The sequence below is a fragment of the Aedes albopictus genome, chromosome 2, assembly GCF_035046485.1.
Source record: "Aedes albopictus strain Foshan chromosome 2, AalbF5, whole genome shotgun sequence".
Classification (NCBI taxonomy): Eukaryota; Metazoa; Arthropoda; class Insecta; order Diptera; family Culicidae; genus Aedes; species Aedes albopictus.
The window spans coordinates 377,850,224-377,873,089 of record NC_085137.1 but is presented as its reverse complement, the minus strand read 5'-3'; the positions used below and the strand labels follow the sequence as shown (position 1 = coordinate 377,873,089).

The window sequence follows — 22,866 nt, the reverse complement described above, 5'->3', positions numbered from 1 at the left end:
TCTCAAAAGAAATTCTCGCAAGAAATTCTTGAAAAAGAGTATGTTAGAATCCCAGAAAGCATCTCTGGTAGAATTCGTTAAGTATACCTGGAAAATGTGGAAGAATTTCCGATGCAATTCTTAGAGAAAATTTTAGATGAATAGAGGAATTCCAAGAGGAATTGTGATCAGTGAAGAGAATTGTCAGACAAAAGAGGCACAAAACAAGCAACAAAGAAGGCGCGACGATTACTCTTTATCCCTACTGGTAACAGATAATGACATGATCTCGATTTTTTTTTGTTGCAGATAAAACGGAAGCTGAATTTGTTGCGTACTTTTCAACTCGTGAATAATCAATTATTTCTAACCCAAAGTCAAAACTGTTTGATGATAGAGCTTCACCAGAGTTACAGTGTTTACCGACTCGAAGTTACCGTTCGAAAATCACAATGCAAGGCTTAAAAATATCTAAACTCGTGGTGTACGATGTTAATCCTAATATTTTCAAGTTGGGACAAACAGGTTGCGACATTGTCATTATTGTTGCGCGATGGTTGAATTTTGATTCACTGATTGTGATGGAGTTTTTAGGAGAATTTCTGAATGAATTGCTACAAGTATTTCTGCAGAAATCCCGGATAGTATCTTTGAAGAGAAGCTCCTGTTTGGATTCCTGGTGAAATCTTTGCAGGGACTCCTGAAGGACTTCTTAGTGAAATACCTGGTGGAATCTCTGGAAGAATTCTCGTGAGAATCTTTCAAAAATCTAAAAAATAATCAAAAAATTAATGATAGAATCTTCGAAGAAACATCCGGTGCAATCTTCGGAGAAGTTGCTGAAAGAAGCTCTGGAGAATTTGCTTTTTTTTTGAGGAATTTCAGTAGAAACTCTTGGAGAACATTCTGTAGGAATTCCTACATGAATCTCTGGAAGAACTCCTCAAGTAGTTGTATCTGGAGAAATACGTGGAAAGCAATTCTTAGAAAAAACTCTGAATGAATTCATGGAGGAATTTCAATAGAAACTGTGGTGGAATTTTTAGATGAATCTCTGAACGAGTTCCTAGACGAATATATATATGCAGGAATTTGTGGTGGAATCTTTGTTGGAAGTTCTGGAGGACTTCTTAGTGGAATCTCTGGACGAAAACCTAGTGTAATATCTGGAAGAATTTCTGAGGATCACGTTCTTAAGCTTTCCAAGCTGTCTATAGTATTCTATTTTCTAGATCTATGTTTGGGAAGTTTCAAAATTTGTCTCCGGCTTGTAATTTCCAAAAGAGTCGAATTCCTGGAATTTTTTGAAAAATTCCTGTAGAACTTGCTAAAGAAAGCCCCAGAGAGTTTATGGAAGGTTCTCTGGAATAATCTTTAGACCATTGTTTGATGAATCTCATGAGAAATTCATGGAAGGAATGCCTGAAGAAACCTCCATTGCAATTTCTAAAGCAATTCAAATCGAAAATTTTGGATGAATTCACGGAGGAATTCTCCGAGTGGAGTTTCGGGGAAAATCTCTGGTTGATTTCATGTAGAATTTCTGGAGGAATTCTTGATAGTATTTCTGGATAAGCTCTTGTTGGAAATCCTGATGGGATTTTTGTAGGAACTCCTTGTAGACTTCGCGGTGGAATCTCTGACGAATTCCGCTGAAATTATTGAAGTTCATAGGAGATGTATTACAAGTACAGCTTTAAAGCGGTATAGGGTGCAGCGTCATCAAAACATTTGAAAAGAATCATCGAACGGCGACATCTTGTCCGCCGCGCCGTATAATATGCAGTTTAAATGTGACGTTGGGAGTGACGTTGCTAAGAAAATTTATGTCACTCCCTTGAGATACTCTCCTGGGACAGTCTATTGAATTTTTTGGTAAAAACTTTAAAGAATTGGATTATCTTTGAGGTTTTTTTGAACTTATTTGTTAAATATGTTATGAAACTTCTGCAATGCTTTGTACTAAAAAAAATCGGAGAAAGAATGTACCGCTAAAACTTGGATACAACATTTGGACGCAAACATTCTAATAGAGATACTTGGAGAAACTTCTACTGGAGTCTCTGCGGAAATTCTAGTTTTTAACCAGGTAAAATACACAAAGGATAGCCCCAACTAACAAGGGAGATAGTAAAATAATCCAGCGTAACTCCACAAAGTAAACATCTTGAAACCCCCAAAGCTGAAGTGCACTTAAAATGTATCAACTGATCTCAATCACCTGTCTCGTTAGCTAACCGCCATCAGGATGGTCAATGTCTGCGCATCCCCTTCTGCAAGCTAAACAACATCCTCTCACCTTTGATATCTTCACCCGAGCAATGAGCGTGACACTTGAAGTGACAAGGCACACCTTTGGATTCGTCCGAACCGAATATTCCCAAAATAAATATTTACCAACCCGAGAGCGAGAGATGTGCGATGATAGAGCGATCACAGATCGCGGATTTGCTACGGATATTTCACGGCGCAAGGTTTTGTGTCCCCAAGCGGCGACGGCCTAGGCGATGGCACTCACTTCTTACATATAGGGCTAGGTCGCTCTGTTATGGTTGATCTAATCCGCGATCTTCCCGCTCGCTTGGTACCGGTTTGGTTATTTCCGTCGTTCGATTCGATAGAGGACAGGCGGCGCAGGCAGATTGCCAAGAAATCCAACCACCGCACCGCCAATAGCAGATCAGAATGTAAACAAACCGAGACACCGAGCGAGAGTGCCGGAAAGGCGCGCAAAATCCAAAGATCGCACAGCTCGAAGATCTTCGCGAGCTATTGCGTCGTCGTCGTCGGAGATTTTGTCAACAGCAACGGTCATCCTCGTCCTCGACAGGTTAAGTGGATCATTTTTTTTTCGTGGTGATCCGGCGGATATTTTATCGAACTCGCAAATCTAGGTCTACGGCGCTTTTAGAAGCCGACATTTCTTATTTGTCGTTAAGGTTTGAAATTTACGACAGCCGTGGGGATTTGGAGCGACAGGTGGACTTAGAAATGATCGTCGTATTTCTCCCTTAGAGAACATGTGAGAGATTCACAGTGTCAACTCAACGATGATCGAATTCTATCATCTACCTACTATCAATATTGAAGTGAGTCAAATGTTCCCCAATTGTTTGGTTTACCGACACTGTCTGCGTATATTGGAGATTGGGATGCACATATGTAAACAACCCCTGTAGCTTGACCGGATAAACCGGCCGAATCTGGTGGTGATCGACAGAGGGCAACGTTTGTTTAAACTTTGCTCTATTATCGGAATCGAGTTCTTTTGTAAACGTTGTTGTAGTGTTTAGCCAGACTTCACCCAGTATGGAAGGAACAAAGAAAAACCTGTAACTAACGTCATCACACTCGCTGTTTGCTCCTAAGTGGGATGAAATGATCGTGCGTACCAGTTTTTCCATTTCTAGACGCCACTACAATACAAACATCTGTATAGGCTTCAACAACGATAATACTCAAGCCGCATTTGCTTCGGCTGTCTAGAGAATCAGCAGTTAGTTAGGCAAGCATTCATCGTCGTTCCCTGCCTAGTCACGGTTAACGACCACAAGGCGTGCAGTGCATTCTCCAAGGGACGATAAACGGCAACGACATGATCATGATCATCACCAGTGTGTGCAGCAAAACTCGTCAACACGGGCGCGCTTACGTCAAAGCTGACCCTTCGTCGTCTCATACAAACCGGGCCATCGAAGAGCGACTTGCACTAGGTGCACCGATCGGAACAGAGCAGATGCAACTGCATCCGACGACGAGTGCGAGTGCGTGACTGCCAACAAAACTTCAAAGCGTTCTGACGACGATGGCAGCAGCAGCAGTCTGTTTGTCGTCGAACTGGTGTGAATTTATAATTTTATTTATAACTCCTTCCAAACCGTGCCAATGCCACCATGTGCCGCGCGGCTGCCCCGTATGAATAATTGTCCCCGCACACTCGGGAGTCCCTCTAGCTCTTTCTCTCTCGATCGCGGTTGTTTCACGATCGTTTCGCACAAGTTACGCTTCTGTAGACTGATTGATATCAGGAAGGAACTTGAATCCGGCGGATAAATTCAGCCGGCGCGCAAAGGCCGTGACACTGACTGCCTGCCAACCAAGCCAGCCTGTGGCGAAGGCTCTCTGTGCGGCCGATCAATCGATCGATGGTGGTGAGAACTAGCTAGGCGATTGATCACATGTGAGGCGATCGCAAGCGTACGTGTGAAATGTCAACAACATCTCTAATGGTGAATCCTCTCTATTTATCTGATTGCGATTTAAATGAAGGTGTTTCGATCCGTTTCGTATTGGAAATTCTGGGTTATGGTTAATGCTACTGGATATTCTCAGCTGGGTATTGATCATGTCGATTAGCGAGGCGAAAATTGCAAGGCAACACGGTGCACCCTAATCTCGATGAATGCTGATCAACAACAGTGATTCCCGACAAATGATGCAGGCAAGTGCACTAATTAATACTCGTTCGTTGAAGTTCACATGCCGTTTGTTCTACTGAAACAACTTTGCGAGTGGAAAAATCCTACTAAAATCCAAAAGTAGAGTTTTTATCTAATTCCCGTCATACTAAGCACTGATCAATATTGATCGCGTTTGTTCTTGAATCTCTCCCAATGCCTCATGACCCATTGGGTTTCAATAACTAATGCATAAATTAGCTTCCATATCATGTAAAACATATTGTAAAACAATTACCCTTCCCTTAGAATAATAAGATTGAATTGTTTGTCGCTCGAATTCTATTTCCATCTAATCTACGTCTATTTTGGGCATAACATAAATTTAATTCCCGTCCCTTGTACGTGACACTATGGTACATTGATGGTCAAACATTATGATTCGACCGTAGTGGTGAATTCGAAAAGTCGATCAAATTCTTCGCAATCCAAATCAAATCACGTGTTCAAAGTACTACTGAGCAGAGAGCTAGATAAATTGCTGATTTATCTGGATTAATCTGGAACAACATTTTTTCCAGAAACTCCGTCAGAGAATCTTTTCTGGAACTTTTTTTGACATACCTCTTGGAATGACGTTCCAGGATTCCCCACAAGATTATCTCTGTACTTTTTCCACGTCATTTCTTGGTATTCCTTCTTAAATTCCTTCCAGAAATTCTTCCGGGTTCCTACTGGCACTTTTCTAAGATTCAAACAATACTTTCTTTTTTGGCTTCTTGAACTCTTTTCCAGAATTTCTTCCAAAGCTTTTCCCGGTATTACTCCCAGAATCTCTTGTAAAACATTTCTCGGAGTTCCTCCTGCGTTTTGCCTACAGAATAATGTTCATTTCCCGCAGGATATACCTCAGATGAAGTCGCAAACTTTCTCCTAGTATTTCTCTTAGGATTCCTCTTGAAGGTTTTTGATTCCAAGCCACTTGAGCAATAGCTTCTATTTTCGGCACTTTCTGCTATAACTCAGTCAATTTTACACCAATATTTGGAACGCAGTGAGATAGGTATAGTATCTAGCCATGTACAAAATTTCAAGTCAATTGGTTTAAAATTGGCTGAGTTATAGCGGAAAAGAGCCCAAAATAGAAGCCACTGCCCAAGTGGCTCGGTACCCTAGGCGCTATTTCTGTAATTTTTACTAGAGCTCCTCCAAGGATTTCTTATGGAGTTTTCACGAATTTTCAGCAGGAACTCCTCCACTGATTTCTTCAAAAAATGTCCGTGAACTGTCTTCTAGAGTTACCCCTTGAATTTCTACAGGAGTTTCAGACGGAATGTTTCTTGCAGGCTTCCACGGGATTACTTTTCAAGTTTCACCTGAATTTTTTTCTCGAAGTTTCTCCCGGCATTTTCCTCAGAAGATTCCTTCGGGAGTTGGTCCTGGGATGTCTTAGAGTTTTTTTTTCCGGAATTTATGCTTAACTTTCTCATGAGATTTTTACCGCAGTGCGTTTTTGAATTTCTGCAAGAACTTTTGCTGATATTTTTCATGGAATTCTTCCTGTAATTCCTTTGGAGTTTTTTTCTAGGCTTTACCCCATAGTTAAAACGGATTTTTTGCAGTGACACTCCTGAAATTATTTTTTACTGCTTTCCTTGGGATTATTCCTAGAGCTCTTCCCGGGATTCCTATAGGAAATTATCCCGAGTATCTGGATTTTCTATTTGGGATTTCTTCAGTAGTTGCTCCAGGACTTCTTGCAGGGACTTTTCCAGGAGATGCCCTCGGAATATCTTCCGGACAATGGCGATTCCCTAACCTCAAATCTCATGAATTCTTGTTTTTTTAACCAATTTGTTTGTAATAGTTAGAAAATGACGAAAATAGCTGCTTTCATTCATTTCTAATACCATTTCGATCATAAATTCCCTGCAATTGCAAGTTTTAGGGTCGGTGTACAGGTAAAAAGTGAGGTTCCGCGACGCCACTGCCCGGGATAACTAACAAAATTCCTTGAAAGAAGCTCCCGGAGAAACATCGGAAAGATTTCAGGCGAAATATCGCGAGAAATACGGCAAAGGCCTTCGAAACTTCGGTAAAATCCCAAGAATCTGGGGTATTGAAAAAAAAACGGGGAGTACTCCCAGGAGGAAATATTGAGAAAATTCAAGAAGGAACTGTTAAAGAAATCTCATGAGAAACTCGCGAGGAAATCCAAGAGAAATATCGGAAAACTCTCTGGAAGAAATTCCTGCAATAATCTCGCAAAAATTCAGAGAGACACTGTTAGATAGCTGATTCGGAAAATAGCTAAGAAGAAATTCCTGAAGTAAGTTTCAGCAAATTTTGGAAGGATCCCCGGGGAGAATCCTTTATCGTACGAAATCAAGAAGTGGAGTGAAGTCAAAACGTGAAATTTAGTGTAAATATTCGATTTCCAGTGCTAAAGAAACTGCTTAGTGATAGTCTACATCTTTTTGCTTCCATATCCCTTTCAGGACGGAGAGCAAAAAAGTGAAATCTCCGTACGAATGGCTCAATTTTGGCTTTCCAGAACTCTTAGATTTTCCAACAAAACAACAATTAGTGTTCCTCATTTGAAAGAACTACTCGTTGTCTTTTGATGTCTAGCGTTGACTACCTAGACAAAACGGAAATAAACAATATTCGACAGATAAAACTTTATCATGTTTTACGGTTTTTGTCCACTTTTTGTTTAACTTGTTGTGGTAAATCTCAGAGGCAACGTAAACAAAAGTTTGTTTGCACACATACACGTATAAGTAAGGGCAGAACTATTGAAACTTTTTACAACACATAATACAAAAACTAAACAGATGAAAAAATACGCAAAACTGTGACCGCTCAACAGCACAATCTTGCTGGTTCATCACGAAAGGGATAAAATAACCATTGGCAAATATAGGTCGGAATATCTGTAATTTTCCGTCTGATGTGACGGGAATTAGCGCATATGACAAAGTAAACTTTTCCCATATAAACTATCAAAATTCCTCTTAGAAAAACCTAGAAAACCCAGGGAATTTTATATTGTCTTATCAGCAGACACTCTGTCTGGGAATTTCACCAGGAAATTCAGACGGATTTGCCAGATATTCGTCCTAGTATATAGCGTCAGGAGAGGCCGTCCAGAAATTCATTGATTTTCCAGATATTTTACCCAACATTTATTTTGTATTTAATTCTGGATTTTCTCTGTACACTGATGTTAGGATTTGTCTAGGAATTCCTGCATAGAAAGACCTCAAATTTGCTTCCAGAGCTTTGTGAAACAAATCCATCGATGATTTCTGAAAAAGTTTCTTCAGCGAATCAACAAGCATTTTATATAAAGAACAGATATTTATTCGAGGGTGTTACTAAATATTATTGTCGGAGCACTGCTTTTCGAGAACAATAGAGCGCTTATACTTGTTCGCGAATAAATGTTTTCAAATATATATAGTTTTTAATTCTTCCGAACATGAGCTTTTACTACATGTTTGTAGTAAGTAGTAACTTTCAAAACAAATATTTTTTCCGTAATTCAGAAGGTTTTTACTGGAAGCTTATGCAGGAGTTGAAAATTTTCCCGGATGATTATCCGAAAAAGCTAAAATCAAAAGCATCCGGCAAGCCGAAAATTCTTTGTGGACGCTGATAGACACCCTGTCTGGGAATTTCACCAGGAAATTCAGACGGATTTGTCAGATATTCGACCTAGTCTAGCGTCAGGAGAGGCCGTCCAGAAATCCATTGATTTTCCAGATATTTTCCCTAACATTTATTTTGTTTGTGATTCCAAATTTTCCTGTAAACTGATGTTAAGATTTGTCTGAGAATGGTCTGCATAGAAAGACCTCAAATTTACTTCTAGCGCTTTGTGAAACTAAACAAATACATCGATGATTTCTAAAAAAGTTTCTTCAGCGAATCAGCAAGCAGTTTAGATAAACAACAAACATTTATTCGAGTATGTTACTAATATTATTGTCGGAGCACTGCTTTTCGAGAACAATAGAGCACTACTTGTTCGCGAATAAAAGTTTTCAAATATATAGTTTTTAATTCTTCCGAACATGAGCTTTTACTACATGTTTGTAGTAAGAACTTTCTCAAAACAAATATTTTTTTTCCGTAATTTAGAAGGTTTTTACTGGAAGCTTATGCAGGAGTTGAAGGATCTTCCGGATGATTATCCAAAAAGTAAGTTAAATCAAGAAGGAATCTGGATAACCGTGCTAGAGGAATAAGGTGAGGGCTCCTAGACCTAACAGATATTTCGGAAAGCCGAAAATTCTTTGTGGACGCTGATAGACCCTCTGGGAATTTCACCAGGAAATTCAGACGGATTTGCCAGATATTCTTGCTAGTCTGGCGTCAGGAGAGGCCGTCCAGAAATCTATTGATTTTTCCAGATATTTTCCCCTACATTTATTTTGTTTTTGATTCCAAATTTTCCTGTAAACTGATGTTTAGATTTGTCTATGAATGGTCTGCATAGAAAGACCTCAAATTTGCTTCCAGCACTTCGTGAAACAAATTCATCGAGGATTTCTAAAAAAGCTTCTTCAGCGAATTAGCAAGGAGTTTCTATAAAGAACTGATATTTATTCGAGGATTTTACTCACATTATTGTCGGAGTTTCCCTTTAGGGTTTATCTGGATGGCATGTGTTTTATTTGTGTTTTTCCATGATGTATAGTGGAACCCCTGATTAAACTCTCTAAAATTTCTTGGAGTGGTTTATGGAGGAACTTAAAGAAGAATTTTTATGGATTATGGCAGAATCTATGGATTAACTCCCATAGACAATGCTTAAATTACCATTTGAAGGAATGTGGGTGAAAACACGAAGCAATTTAGGTATTTACTGCTGAAACACCTGAAAGAATTCTTGGTTAACAATCCGAGTGGGATGCCTTTTGACGGCCCTGCAAGAATCCCTGGAGAAATTCCTAGAGGCTACCTGGCGCAAATCGTGTGCTCAGTAAAGCTATTAGCTGATAACCCAGCAAAAAGTGACTTTTGATAACTGGCTCTAAGCAAAACGTTTGCTGAATTCCAGCAATAAACTGACAAAATTGCTGAGATCTCGGTAAAATTGTTGTTTGCTGATTTTTCGGCTGTGCAAATCTCGGCAAAAGAATGGAACAACGTTGATATCCCGCCAATCTAAATTTAGTGTGTAATTTTGTGATAGGTGCCTCAGCTTCATTCAATGTGTTCCAAGTCATCCTACTTGGCAAAACTCTGATTCGTCAGAGTCTGAAAGATTCAAGGGATCACTTACATTCCCACGGGAGATGGAGAACGTGCCTCTGGAGCCGACCTTCCCATACTGACAGGTGGCGCAATTAATCCACCCACGAATTATTATCAATCGAGATCAAACGATTTCTCGGATTCCTCGATTTTCCCGCGATCCAATCTACAGTGGTGGTTCTCACTCGCATAAAAAACCAGAACACACTTTCGCCTTCCCTATTCACAAGTGCTGTGTGCTGGCGCGGATCAGATCTCTGCTGATGGCGTTCCACCTCAAGATCAAAGGGTCTTTTCCCCGTGCGTACGCAAAAGATGGGTTTATTTTAGACCCATTTGTCTTGCGTTGCTGGAGCCTGCAATGAGCGAAATTGCATGATTGATCTATTCCGCGCGGACACGTGCTTTCGGAGCCCCATGCGTACTTGGTTTCTCCATGACGTCACCGCCGCGCCGCAAACCGGGAGGTTCGATCATCGGGTGTAACAAATCATGCAAATGCCGGTTAAATGTTTCGACTATTTTTCATGCTTTCGGCAACGCCGTAAATATTATGTTTGCTGGATTCTGACCGTATTGCAGCTGGTCTGGGCAGATCACCGAGAGCGCGATTCACCACCGATCACCGATTTATTCTCAAGAGCCCCCCGTTATAATTATAAACAGACATTCTAAGTCCTCCTGGATCGTCTCCGAGCTTCTTCTCGAGGGAAGAGGTGAAGCGCACATGCAATAATTTTTATTTTAGGAATACAATAAAATTTCATTTATGAACTCTCGTTGGAAATTTGTGTGGCTTGGGAAGGTCAGTTCGAGCGATGAAAATATTACTTACGGCTGCTTCTGGCCAAATCCAGGAGAGAGATACGAGGGAGCTGTTTTCTATTAAAATAATAAATACAGATGAGATGTACTGGTTGGCTTTCAGGCGGAAGATTAACTTCTTCACCGTGAGTGAGATATGTATTTTTGAGTCAACCCAGCCGGCCGGTTGCTAATGCTTCTAGCAGATGCTCACTGTTGTTGGTACACGTACTATGCCACAGTCTCAGAGAAATGAAGTCTGGTGTAGCCTGGACGGTTTAGCAAGTCAGATAGAAAGTGCTTGGATTCATCCGGATTTGGGTCGGGCTTTTATTGTTTCAGTCACTTGAGAGTTACGATTTCCCTCCCCCGCTGGCGTTCCAACCGGAAGCCCGGAATGCCATTGTGTCAGCATGCTCATGCAGTTGAAGGATTCATCACTCTTCGTCTTCTTCTTTGGTATACTTGCGAACGACATTATACGTGTGTTGGGTTCAACAAGGAACGTGCAACAAGAATATTGTCTTTCCTTCATCGCACGATTGCCTTAGGGGTTGGTGGAAGTTTACGACGACGAACGATAAAGACGACGTTGCTACCTAGTGCCAAAGGACAATGTCAAGTGATATTCAAAGGGCTTCTTCTTTGGCCAACTATACAAGAAGGCAATCACAGCCAAAGGATGTATGTATACCCCTACAAGTGGGTGTGTATTTGCGGTTGCGTCGCCTGCAAAGTTGAATCGAAATAGCTGGGTCACATAAGTAGGATTGAAGGTTTCCGCGAAAACTACTTTGTCTAAGTTGTGTATTCGGATGCGGAAGGTCAATGTGAAGCAAATTGATTTTGTTTGTTGGCAAGTGTGATCGAAGGCTATTCGGATACTAGGCTTTCAACTGAGCTTTTGAATAATTGGTTTTTAAGGTGGGTCATGAACTTTTCCTCTTGGCTCCTTTCGAAGCATGGTTGGAATGTTGTCAATCCAATTACAGGCCTAATTTGGCTTTAACGTCCTATCAAATGATGTTACAGCGTTTTTAGCTACTGATTTAGTATTGCTGCAATAGAATGAATGTAGAACTTCTACAGAAACTGACCAAAATCTCATTAACTAAAGAATTAGTAAAAAGTTCTGAGGTTTTTCAAATTTTTAATCGCCCTGTGAATCTCAGGAATATTTGTCAAAACTACAGTCTTACTGGCTAACTGAGATATAAAAAGGGTCACCTAAAAACTTGTTGAAATATGTATGTCCTGTCTTCGTTAAACCTCGACGTTCTCACATGGGCTTCCCTTCGACTCAAAATGAGGCTACCATTCCAACCGCCAACATTTAGCCTTGAAAGGATAACAAAGCCATCGACCTCGTTGTTCGACTAAACTAGCAATTACGTTGATTTCATTCGAATCTACATATTCGGATGTTCCCTACAACGCTCTCGCCTCCACCACATCACCCTTGCCCGTGGAGGCGCCAAGTGAGAGCACATGGTCCACCGATCAGCAGCAGCGATTGTACCGGAGGGAGATGTAAGAAACAATTTGCACGCGTCTGTCTGTATGTGTACGTATATGTATTGTATTGGTGACCAACTGCGAAGTTACACGTTACGTTCGTATTTTCGTATCCGTATCGTCGTCGTCGTCGTGGTCCGGTTTTGTATTGCCAATTCAGACTCAATTCAATTACGTTATCAGCTCTAGCGGTGCGGCGGTGGGGAGTTCCTCGTGGTATTTACTCAATTGATAAGCCGTTCTCTCGATAATAGAAGGTACACATACGTTACGCTAGAGTCCACCATACCATACGGTAGACCCCGTTTATTGAAACGAGGACCGATGATAAAGGAAAAAAGAAGTTACACATACGTAGGGCTCGATTGTTCCTTATTCCAATTTCGATCAAAGCCCAATTTGAGCCGCAATCGGGTAATTAGTGCTGTATGACGAATTTCGACCTTGTCTGTCCCCACATCATAGCTGTGGATGGTTCTCAGTTGGACTCCCACCGGCATCCACGTGGTAGATGATGCCGTGTGGTGTTCGTTCCTACATGAACAGCTGATCCGTGACTGACTGACACGAGACTGCGGTCGGCTGCCAGACTATCTTCCTTTTCACAGAGGAGTGTTTTGCTTCTACTTAATAGAAAGAAGAGGGATTGCGTAGCTTAAGGCTCGGTAAACAAGGGATTTACCGTCGTTGGCTCTCCGAAACGGAACCGCACTGACTGAATACCCGTCGTCCCGTCTCTATCTCTGAGTAAAGCTTGCTCTTTAATGTGGCTGGGAGATAAAATGATGATGGAGATTCAATGCAAGCAGCAATTATAGGGCAGTAATTTTGATTGGATCCGGTTGAGTGGTGTTTTGAAATGGCAAAATGTGGTGTAAGGCGGATTTTGTGGGCCAAGACGGGATTTTTCTGGATCATGTGGATAGAACAGCATTACGAGGTACTGCAGAATGCTTGCTGAATCATGTTGCCGTAAGCTAGGGTATGTGTGCCATCAGTAATCTCATGCTCCCATTTTCATCCTATTCGAAAACAAGCGATTACGGCACCGATTGATTCCGTTCTTTTTGTTTTCATGAGTGCTCACTTCTAACAAAAAATACAAAAATAAGAAACAAAACAAACAGCTCTTTAATCCTTTGTTTTTCGTGGGATGAAAATGGGAGCCATATGCTTAATAAGGGAACCAATACCCTACCGTAACAAAACTTGTTCGCGTTGTGCTGAAGATTTTTACTGAATGCTTATGATTCCTTAAAGTTGCTTTTCACGACATATTTCTTAGTATTCCACCTCAAATTCCTCTCGGAAGTTCTTCCAGATTCCTATCGACATTTATTCAAGATTCTAGCTTCAAGATTCTGGAGTTTTTCACAGGGATCCATCAGCATTTTATCAAGAGGTTTTTCCGTTATTGTTCACAGAGTTCCTCACGGGATTTTTAGGAGTTCTTCCGGCGTTTTCTTCAAGACAATTTTGTGGGATTGCTCTCATGATCTATCCCGGGATCTCTAGAGAAATTTCTTCCACGATATTTCCCAGATGTTGTCGCAAAATTTCTCTTCAACAACTGTTCCTTCTGAGATTTCTCTAGTAGTTCATCCTGGAATTTCTCTAAAAGAATTTCGCGTGATTTTCCCCAGTTTGTACAGAAGTTATTCCTGGGATTCCTACTAGAGATCGGCACAGTAGTTTATCACGAATTTTCCAAAGAAGTTCCTTACAGAATTTCATCCCAGAGGTTTTGCTGTGCTAAGAGTCTCCGGAGGTCATGTAATTTCTTCAAATTACTCCCGGGATATTTACAGGAGTTTGTTTCGGCATTTATTTTGAAGTTTTAATTGAGATTTCTCTCACAGTTTCTCCCGGGACTTCTTTTGAGTAATTCCTTTCAGTGCACAGTGGGAAAAATTGACTTCAAAACACTACTAAATCCGGAATCCTTCTGGATGGCTTTCAGAACTCTTCTAGGTTGCTCCCTGAATCCTGCTAGGATACTTCCAGATTCCTCATGGAATGCTTCCCGAATTGATCTGGGCTGCTTGCCTTTTCAGGGTTGCCTCTAGAACCCTTCTGCGGTGTCAGATTCTTTAAGAGATGCTTCCAGAATTCTGCTGGGATGCTTCCAGATTCCGTCTGGGATGCTTCCAGAATCCTTTCCGAATGCTTTCAGATTTCTTTAGTGATACTTCAAGAATCCTTCTGGTTAGCGTGCAGAATCATTCTGGAATGCTTACATATTTTTCCCAAAATCCTTCTGAAATGCTTCCAGATTGCTTCTGGGATGCTTCCAAAATTCTTCTCCGATTCTTCCATATTTCTTATAGAATGCTTCCAGATTTCTTTAGGGATACTTCCAGAATGCTTCTGAGATGCTTCTAGATTCCTTTAGGTATGCTTCTCGAATCCTTCAATGATGCTTCCAGAATGCATCTGAGATGCTCCAGATTCCTTCCAGGATGTTTCCGAAATCCCTTTCTTTAGGGATACTTCCAGAATGCTTCTGAGATGCTTCCAGATTCCTTTAGGTATGCTTCTCGAATCCTTCAATGATGCTTCCAGAATGCATCTGGAATGCTCCAGATTCCTTCCAGGATGTTTCCGAAATCCTTCTAGGATGCTTCTAGATTATTTCAGGTATGCTTCCAGAAATCTCCTGAGATGCTTCCAGATTACTTTTGTATGCTTCAAGAGTCTTCCTGGGATGCTTCTTGAATACTCCAGGGATGCTTCCAGAATGCTTCTGAGATGCTACCAGATTTCTTCAGGGATGCTACAAAAAAATTTCCAGAATCCTTCTAGGATGCTTCCAGATTCCTTCAGGTATGCTTCTAGAATCCTTCAATGATGAATCTGGGATGCTCCAGATTCCTTCCAGGATATTTCCGAAATCTTTCGAGGCTGCTTCTAGATTTCTTCAGGTATCCTTCCAGAATTCTCCTGAGATGCTTCCAGATTACTTTATGCTTCAAGAGTCTTTCTGGGATGCTTCCCGAATGCTTCTGAGATGCTACCAGAATTCTTCTGGAATGCTTCCAGAATCCTTATGGGATGCCTCCAGAATCCTTCTGAGATGCTTTCAGAATCCTTCAATAATGCTTTCAGAATGCATCTGGGATGCTCCAGATTCCTTTCAGGATGTTTCCAAAATCCTTCTAGGATGCTTCTAGATGTTTTCAGGTAAGCTTCTATAGAATTCTCCTGAGATGCTTCTATAGAATTCTCCTTAGATGCTTCCAGATTACTTTTTTTATGCTTCTAGAGTCTTAGGGGATACTTCCTGAATCCATTAGGGAGGCTTCCAGAATGCTTCTGGGATGCTACAAGATTCCTTCAGAGATGCTACCAGAATTTTGCTGGAATGCTTTCAGATTCCTTCAGGGATGCTTTTAGATTCCTTTGGTGATACTTCCAGAATCCTTCAGGGATGCTTCAAGAATGCTTCTTGGATGCTTTCAGATTTCTTCAAGGATGCTACGAGAAATTTTCTGGAATGCTTCTGTTCTAGATTCCTTCAGGTATGCTTCCAGAATGCTTCTGGGATGCTCCATGCATATTCCTTCAAGGTTGTTTCCAGGATCTTTCTAGGATGCTTTTAGATTGCTTAAGGTATACTTCCAGAATTACTTTTGAATGCTACAAGAGTCTTTCTGGGATGCTTTGTGAATCCTTTAGTGAGAGTATTTAGGACTCATCGTGAACTTTCTCCCAAAATGTTTTCCGGGATTTCTTTCGGAGTTCATTTTGAGATTTCTACAGGTGCTAGTGCTGATATTTTCCATAGAGTTATTCCCGCGATTTCTTACAGAAGTTTTTCTGGCTTTTCCTTGTAGTTGTTTCCAGGATTTCTTGTAGTGATACGGGATTACTTCTAGATTTCGGGATGCCTCCTGAAATAACCTAAGAAATTCATTGTAAGAAATTCTCGGGGAAATATCGGAAGGAATCCTGGAGAAATCCCACAAGAAATCCGGAAACAAAACAGTTGGAGAAATCCTGTGAGGTGCTTTGGAAGAAATATCGAGAAAACTGCGACATCTCGGAATTTTTTTCTAGGGAGGACATATTAGAAAAAGTAAGTTTGAACTCTGAAATCATCTAAGAGAAATTCAGAGAGGAACTAAGAGAGTAATCCTGCAAGAATCTTTAAGACAAATTTTCTGAAAACTCTAAGAAAAAATCTTTGAAAGATCTTCTGCAGAAATTTTGCTAGAACCCATCCCGGAAAATCACTAAGAGAATTTCGGTGAATTGTGGAAAACTCCTTTAAAGGAATACCACGGAAAACTCAGGGAGCATACCTGGAAATCCTTTGAAAGAAGTCTCGGGAGGAAGTCATGCAGAGACCCCATGAAAAACTCCTGTAGAAATCTTGGAAGGAACTCTGGTAGAAATCCCAGGAACAAATCTCAGAAATCCAGGAAAAAATCTGAATGGAATCTGGGGAAACTCTTGGAGCAATCCAGGAAAAATAACTCCGGCAAATCTTCAGGAAAAAAATCATGAATAATTTCAAAAACTAACTGCGGAAGAAATCGCAGATCTTCCAAAAAATGTCACCGTTCCTGATTCTAGTACACCATCAGCTAGCTTGTCCTTGACCTCGAACTTAGTCCACATATATCTCTGCCCCTATACATTACTTCCAAAATCATGATACGTATTTACATGTTGGTACAAAGTAACAGCGTACCTACAGTGATTAATTGACATCTAACGTGACTTTCTCTAATAAATTTAATCCGTTTTCCCAAGCTTCCAGACCAACAATCCATACTCTTCTGTGCAGACTGGCACAGTTGAACGTCACAACCCAACCACCGTAACGGAGACAGAGAACTCAATTTCTTGTAAATCGTTAGACATAATTATTTATCACTTTGGTAATATTCTCCGCGCAATAACTAGGTGCCACGGTGGTGGTCCCCCAACGGCAGCCAAGCCACGAGCAACGAGAAGAAAGTTATTAATTAAGTTATGGTAAGCCTGACCTGAGGCTTGACGATAACTGCGACGAAGTCCGGCTTGTGGACAACTCTTTCTCGCACATTTTCCCACTCCCACACTTCCTATACTGAAGAGGAAGGTTTACCCGAGAGTTCGCACTACTGTATGTATAGCAGCGCACTGATAAATAGCTGGCAGAAATGCCAACTTTGGCGATGGAAGGAGACCAGATTGGCTGGCTGGGTAGGAAGGAAGAAATATGTATGAATATTAAATGCCTAGAATAAAAGAGTTGTGCTTCAGCTTGACGATTGCTCCAGTAGTCGAAGGGTGCACGGAACTGCTGCATGTTCTCTGTGGAGAGTACAGGCAATGTTCGTTGTTTCGACTAAACTAGAGTTGTAATGATAAGAATCATAACAGTAATTTCTAGCATACGGTTGGGACCGCCTAACATTTATTTTACAAAACTTTCTCAACTAAATCCAATATTAATATTGCGTTATATATAGTTGAACACAATAAATATAAGTAATTTTTATGGTGTTTTTTGTGTGCAAAACAAATCATGGACAGATGATCATCGTTCAGCAATACCTATAATGTATTCACTTTTTGATATCTTCCCAACAAACATTTTTGCTGTACAACAATGGAACAAACCATTCTTTAGCAAACTTTAGCTTAAGAGACTGTTGTTCAACTAGTTTTGTTTCTTAGGTTTATACTGTCAGTTTTAAGTACCATTTTGAAAAACTTGCTATCAAAATTTCTATTTTAATAAACAAAAATCTGTAAGTATGTAGTTGCTAAAACTTAACCGTTGCTTTACGATTGTGCTGTCAGTTCACCTGGAACACCAGACATTCATCTTTCAGCCTACCAAGTAACGAAGCCATACTGTTTGTAGCTGCTAACTAATTCGAACAACAACGCTGTTTGTTTACTTGGCTCCTCGCGCTGTGGGGACGTGGTACAGCTACAGCATGAACAACAATGATGGTAGCAGTGGAGGCGGCGGCGCGCTATTCACGACCTTCGCCAAAATTTGAAGCCTTGTTCGATAAATCACGGTCAGGGCTAGGCATTTTCACGCATCGTGCCAAACGAATGGTGGTGGGTGGCCTGTGACTTCATTAGAGCCCATCCAAGGCAGATATGGGTAATATTTTCATTCGCGTGTGGTTATGACGAAATTGTTTCTCCGAACGGGCATATGGAGCTTCAGAAATTTCGTGCTCGCAAAGCAGATTAGCTTGCATCAACGGCCACGACAACCTAGCTAATTTGTATTAATTACGGGTTTGAGCTCCGCGAATTAAGCTTCAGGATTCCGCGACAAACCGTTAGAACGGTAGCGAGCGAATCATCATCGAACGGTCGATTCTAATCAGGAAACGTTTCCACGAGACTAAGCAGCTCGCTCACGTGTGTAGGTAAGTGGGGAGACGCGATCTAGGGTTGGCTTACTGCGCACCTCCTCCTCCTCGCTTATTGTCTCAAGCGCTCGACTCGACCGCGCGATGATCATGATCACTTGCCATAATCGGACAACCGCGGAGCCCAGCCAGCCCCAGACCAGAAAGAAGATCGCAACACTGTGTCTATAAGTACTTCTACGCCGGTGGTGGCGGTGTAAGTAAGGCTAGGCTAGATCAGCTCGACTGGAAACCCGAGACAGTCAGCAGCGAGCTGCTCTAGAGCGAAACAAACAGTCAACGAATGACGTAAATCGAAATGGGAACCGCGATGCGCGTTCAGGTTTCGATACACAGTGAGAAATACTGTACATTTACCAAGGTTGTGCGTAACTGGAATGATAACATAGAATGTGAAATTGGTGGATCGGAGTTCCAACATATCCAACATATTCAGTTATTCTAGAATTGTTTGTCGAGATATCAAAGTTTTCGCTGGAGTTGTGAAAGAATTCCTTACAAAACCTTCCGATCGGATTGATGTTAATTAAGTCATATTAACTTATACAAACTTATACAAGTTTTGTAGTTTTTTCTTTGAGAATACTAAAATTCGATGTTTTTACCGGAATTTTGAAATGCTGTAGAAACATTTGGGCAGAAATCGATTGATTTTATATAGGAAAGAGCAGTATTTTGCTTTAGGAAGGAAAATGACGATCTTTTCCATAAATTTTTCACTGTGCCCAATATTAATAATCAGCGTGTTTCGAGTTGTATCGCAGTTTTAACTCTATCCACGTAAATAATTCGGTAGCTACGTGCGCAAGCATATGACTCATTCACTGATCGCAACGCGAACGAACGAACCGCGAACGATCGATAGGAGGCGAAATTTCCCCTGCAAAAAAAAGAACATCCCGCACCCCACCAAAGAAGATAAAAGCTTTTACTTACCATTAGGTCCATACTTCTTCTGGTATTCCTTGACCTGGTCGAGAGAGAGACCCCGTTCTGGATCCACTCGGAAGTGACTGATCACTTCTTCGACGGACTTGCTATGGCCGTCCTCCATGGTGAATTAGCTAGTAACCGGCAGTTCTGCAGTGGGGAAGAGATGGGAAAGATGGAGACAGACGATGGTTAATAATGTTCAGAGCCAGATGATCGCAGATTGTTGCTGAGAAGCGCGAATCTCTTCTAGGAGCACAGCACGATAGATAGGAGATAAACTGAGAAACGTGATCTTTCGTCTGGCCACAGCTGAGCGCGCTAGCTGTGGGTGGTGGTGGTAGTTGTGGTGTGGTTTGTAAAAAAAACACTGTCTGTGATATCGATAAGCAGATACTGGCTGCGATGGGAGATTGTGACACGTCTGTTTCTTATTACTATTTTGTAGGGAGGCAACACATACGGCACTACACATCACTATTGATTGAAGCTTCTGGAGCACGTTGTATCGTGGGCTGGATGGGCATTTGTTACACAAACAAAAAGAACAGAATATCACTAAATGTATGCAGCAATTCTCACATATGTAAATCAGATTAATACTGAAATCGTGCTTTAGAATTGGATGACGCAATTGAGAGCAAGTTTCGAGTATCCGGGAAAACACAAGATTTTGTGGTATTTTCTGAATTTTCTGTTCAGTTCTAACTGAATCGAGTTAGAGATGGGATTGTACCCTTGTATGCATATAGTTCTTTTAAAAACTGACACAAGTAATCAACAATACTTATTGTTATACTGCCCCCTCTCGCATAACAGTCCCATTTCACTCTTCACTTTTGAGTTAACTTTATGAATAGTCATCATTTTCGGTGTACTTGCAATAATAATAATAAAAATTACGATTTTTTATGTCAATGTGTGAAAAAAATACTAAGTCATGAGCGTTCCATATTGAAAGTACCCGCATAACAGTCCCATCATTGATTTTTGTGTCACGTAACACAAAACTGAACAACTTTGTAGTGATTGTAATATTTTTCACAATTAGTGCAAAGCAGTCTGTGAAAGTTTCGAGATGATCGAAATATTTTTCAAATTTTGGCGATTTTTCAAAGTTTTATATGGAAACAAGTTTTCAAACTTCAAATGTCGTTTTCTTAATCCCTACTTTTTACAAGTGGGACTGTTATGCGAGTGGGTGCAGTATAGTAAAATGTACAACATGGTTGCTTGAGAAAAAATTAAATTTCCGAAAAAGCCAGCTGGAAAATTTGTATTTGTTGACTAAACAACTTTAACCATTCTTAGGAGAATATGTGGTTTATGATTTATCAAAACAGGATGATGAAATCACAAAACAAATTCATTATCTTTTCCCAACTATACTGAAAAATTCAAGTCAGGAAAATACATTTTTGAGCTACTAAAGATTTCAGTTAAAAAATTGATGGATGATTTCCACCAAAAATCTTCCGGATTTATCTTGTTGAAAACCCTTATCAAGGTCAGAAATACATCAACAACTATAATGAATAATACATCAATTAGAAGAGGTTAAAAGTACACAAATAAAACGTCAGAAATAAACCAAATCTAACTCGAGCAATTCATCAATAATCTCAGAATTGTTATTGGGAACTTTAGGTGAGAATGTCGGGTCGAATTTGAATTATTTGAAAAAGGGCTTTTCTCTCGGATTTACCAGTCGAAAAGCTTGTTCTACAAATAGTTAATAGTTTTGTAAGACATTTGTACATGAATTCTACCTTAATATTCTATACCAAGTAATACCAAGAAAACATGACCGAACATTAAACAAAATATAGAACAGAGAAATAATAAAATTATCTGATAGGGATGGGATTTTTTGACATTTTTCTTAGTAAAAAATCGAGATTTCGGTGTTTTTTTTTCAAGAAATCACCGACAAAAATCTGTGATAATTTAATGACATTTTAATTGGGCAAATTCTTGGGTGTATACTTTGTTTCAATTCTTCTCAAAAAAAATGCACAAAAAAGTTTAAAAAGAACTCATGAAGAATTTTCAGAATGAACTACTGGAGGATTTTTAGAAGAAACTCACGAAAGATCTCCAGAAGTCCTTGGGGAATTCCCAAGAAAAACTTCTGGAAAATTTCTATAAGGAACTTCTACAGGATTTCAGAAGAAACTTCAGAAGAACTAAAATATTGGAAGTATTTCCTGTATGAACTTATAGAGGAGGCCCAGATAAACTTCTGGAGGATTTTCTGAAGGAAGTCGAACAAATCCGGATAGAACCCAGGCAACATACGATCGCCTATGATGTTGAATGCGATGCTTAAGTAGAGGCGACATTCATACATTTTGCACACGGTTAAATGGAAGCATGTAAGCATATGGGCTCCACTTTAGCATCCTATTCAACATCATTGAGTTTTGCAAAAAATGTCTCACGAAACCTAATGCAAGCCTATCCATATACGGGAGAACAAAAGTTGTTTACAAAGTTCTTACAAATTCTTAACACGGGGAGTTTGAACACAAACCACTACCACACAGTCATTTGGATTAGTCAATATAAGACGTTTGTGTTTGTGTGACAATTTTATGAATAACTCTTTGAAAGAACTCCTACCAGGATGCCAACAAGAACTTCTGTTGAAGTCCAAGGAGAAATTTCTGCAGAAATTTCAGTAGGATTCTTTGAAGGAATGCCATCAGCAACTTCTGAAGAAGTTGCTGGACGAATATCAGAAAATACTTGTGTTTTTTTGGCCTTGGAGTTTTCGGTGCGCAATCTTAAAAAAATTTCAAAAAATCTTGGAAGAATTTCCAACCGTACTTCTGAAGAAACCCCCGGAGCCACTCGTCGAGCAATTTCAGTAGATACATCTGGCTGAATCTCAGAGGGAACTCTTGAAGAAATTTCAAAAGAATGTTAAATTACTAGACGAATATCAGAAGCACTTGGGGATCTTCGGCCTTGATGTTTTCGGAACTCCTGAAGGAATTCTAAAAGAATCTTTTGGGTAAGGAATCCCGAATTCGGCAAGGAATCCCAATTCTTGGTGCAACTCCTGAAGGAATTTCCATAGAACTGCAGGAGCAATTTAAAGACATTTGATTCATAGAAGAAACTGCTGGTAAAAAATGAAGTAAAACTTAAATCTATATATATAAAAATGCAGTGGCATACGTGAGACCGCGCATAACTTACGAACGGAAGGTCCGATTTTGGTCGTCTTAGTTTTGTTCTGTTAGTTTTCACCCAAGGAAGGTTTATGAGGCATAAAACATGTTAAAATTAATAGTTTTTGAAAATCGATCTTCCATACATTTTGACCAGGGATTTCGTCTTGCCTAGAAACTTGAAACGTCAAAAAAACGCAGTAGGCAAGACAAAGTTTGCCGGGTACAGCTAGTTTCTCATAAATTCTAAAAGGTAATCAAGCGAAACCGTAAGTAATTGTTAGAGATATCCCAAGACAAATCTCTGAAAAAAAAACTGTGAAGGCAATTTAGGAATTCCGATTGGTGTTCCGTCAGGATTTATTCCGGGTACTTCTATAAGAATTACTTCAGATATTTCCCAAAGATTTTGTT

General features: G+C 40.2%; 1 protein-coding gene across 5 annotated transcripts in view; it reads right to left on the bottom strand.

The window, feature by feature from the left end:
• Positions 1-22,866, bottom strand: part of LOC109425692 (calcium-transporting ATPase sarcoplasmic/endoplasmic reticulum type) — an 84,955-nt gene that overhangs the window by 28,379 nt on the left and 33,710 nt on the right. For all 5 annotated transcript variants that reach the window (XM_062853025.1, XM_062853021.1, XM_062853024.1 and 2 more), the window contains exon 2: positions 19,283-19,426. In XM_062853025.1, the coding sequence (XP_062709009.1) occupies positions 19,283-19,400 (118 nt within the window). In that variant the 5' untranslated portion in view covers positions 19,401-19,426. The remainder of the gene's footprint in view (positions 1-19,282; positions 19,427-22,866) is intronic.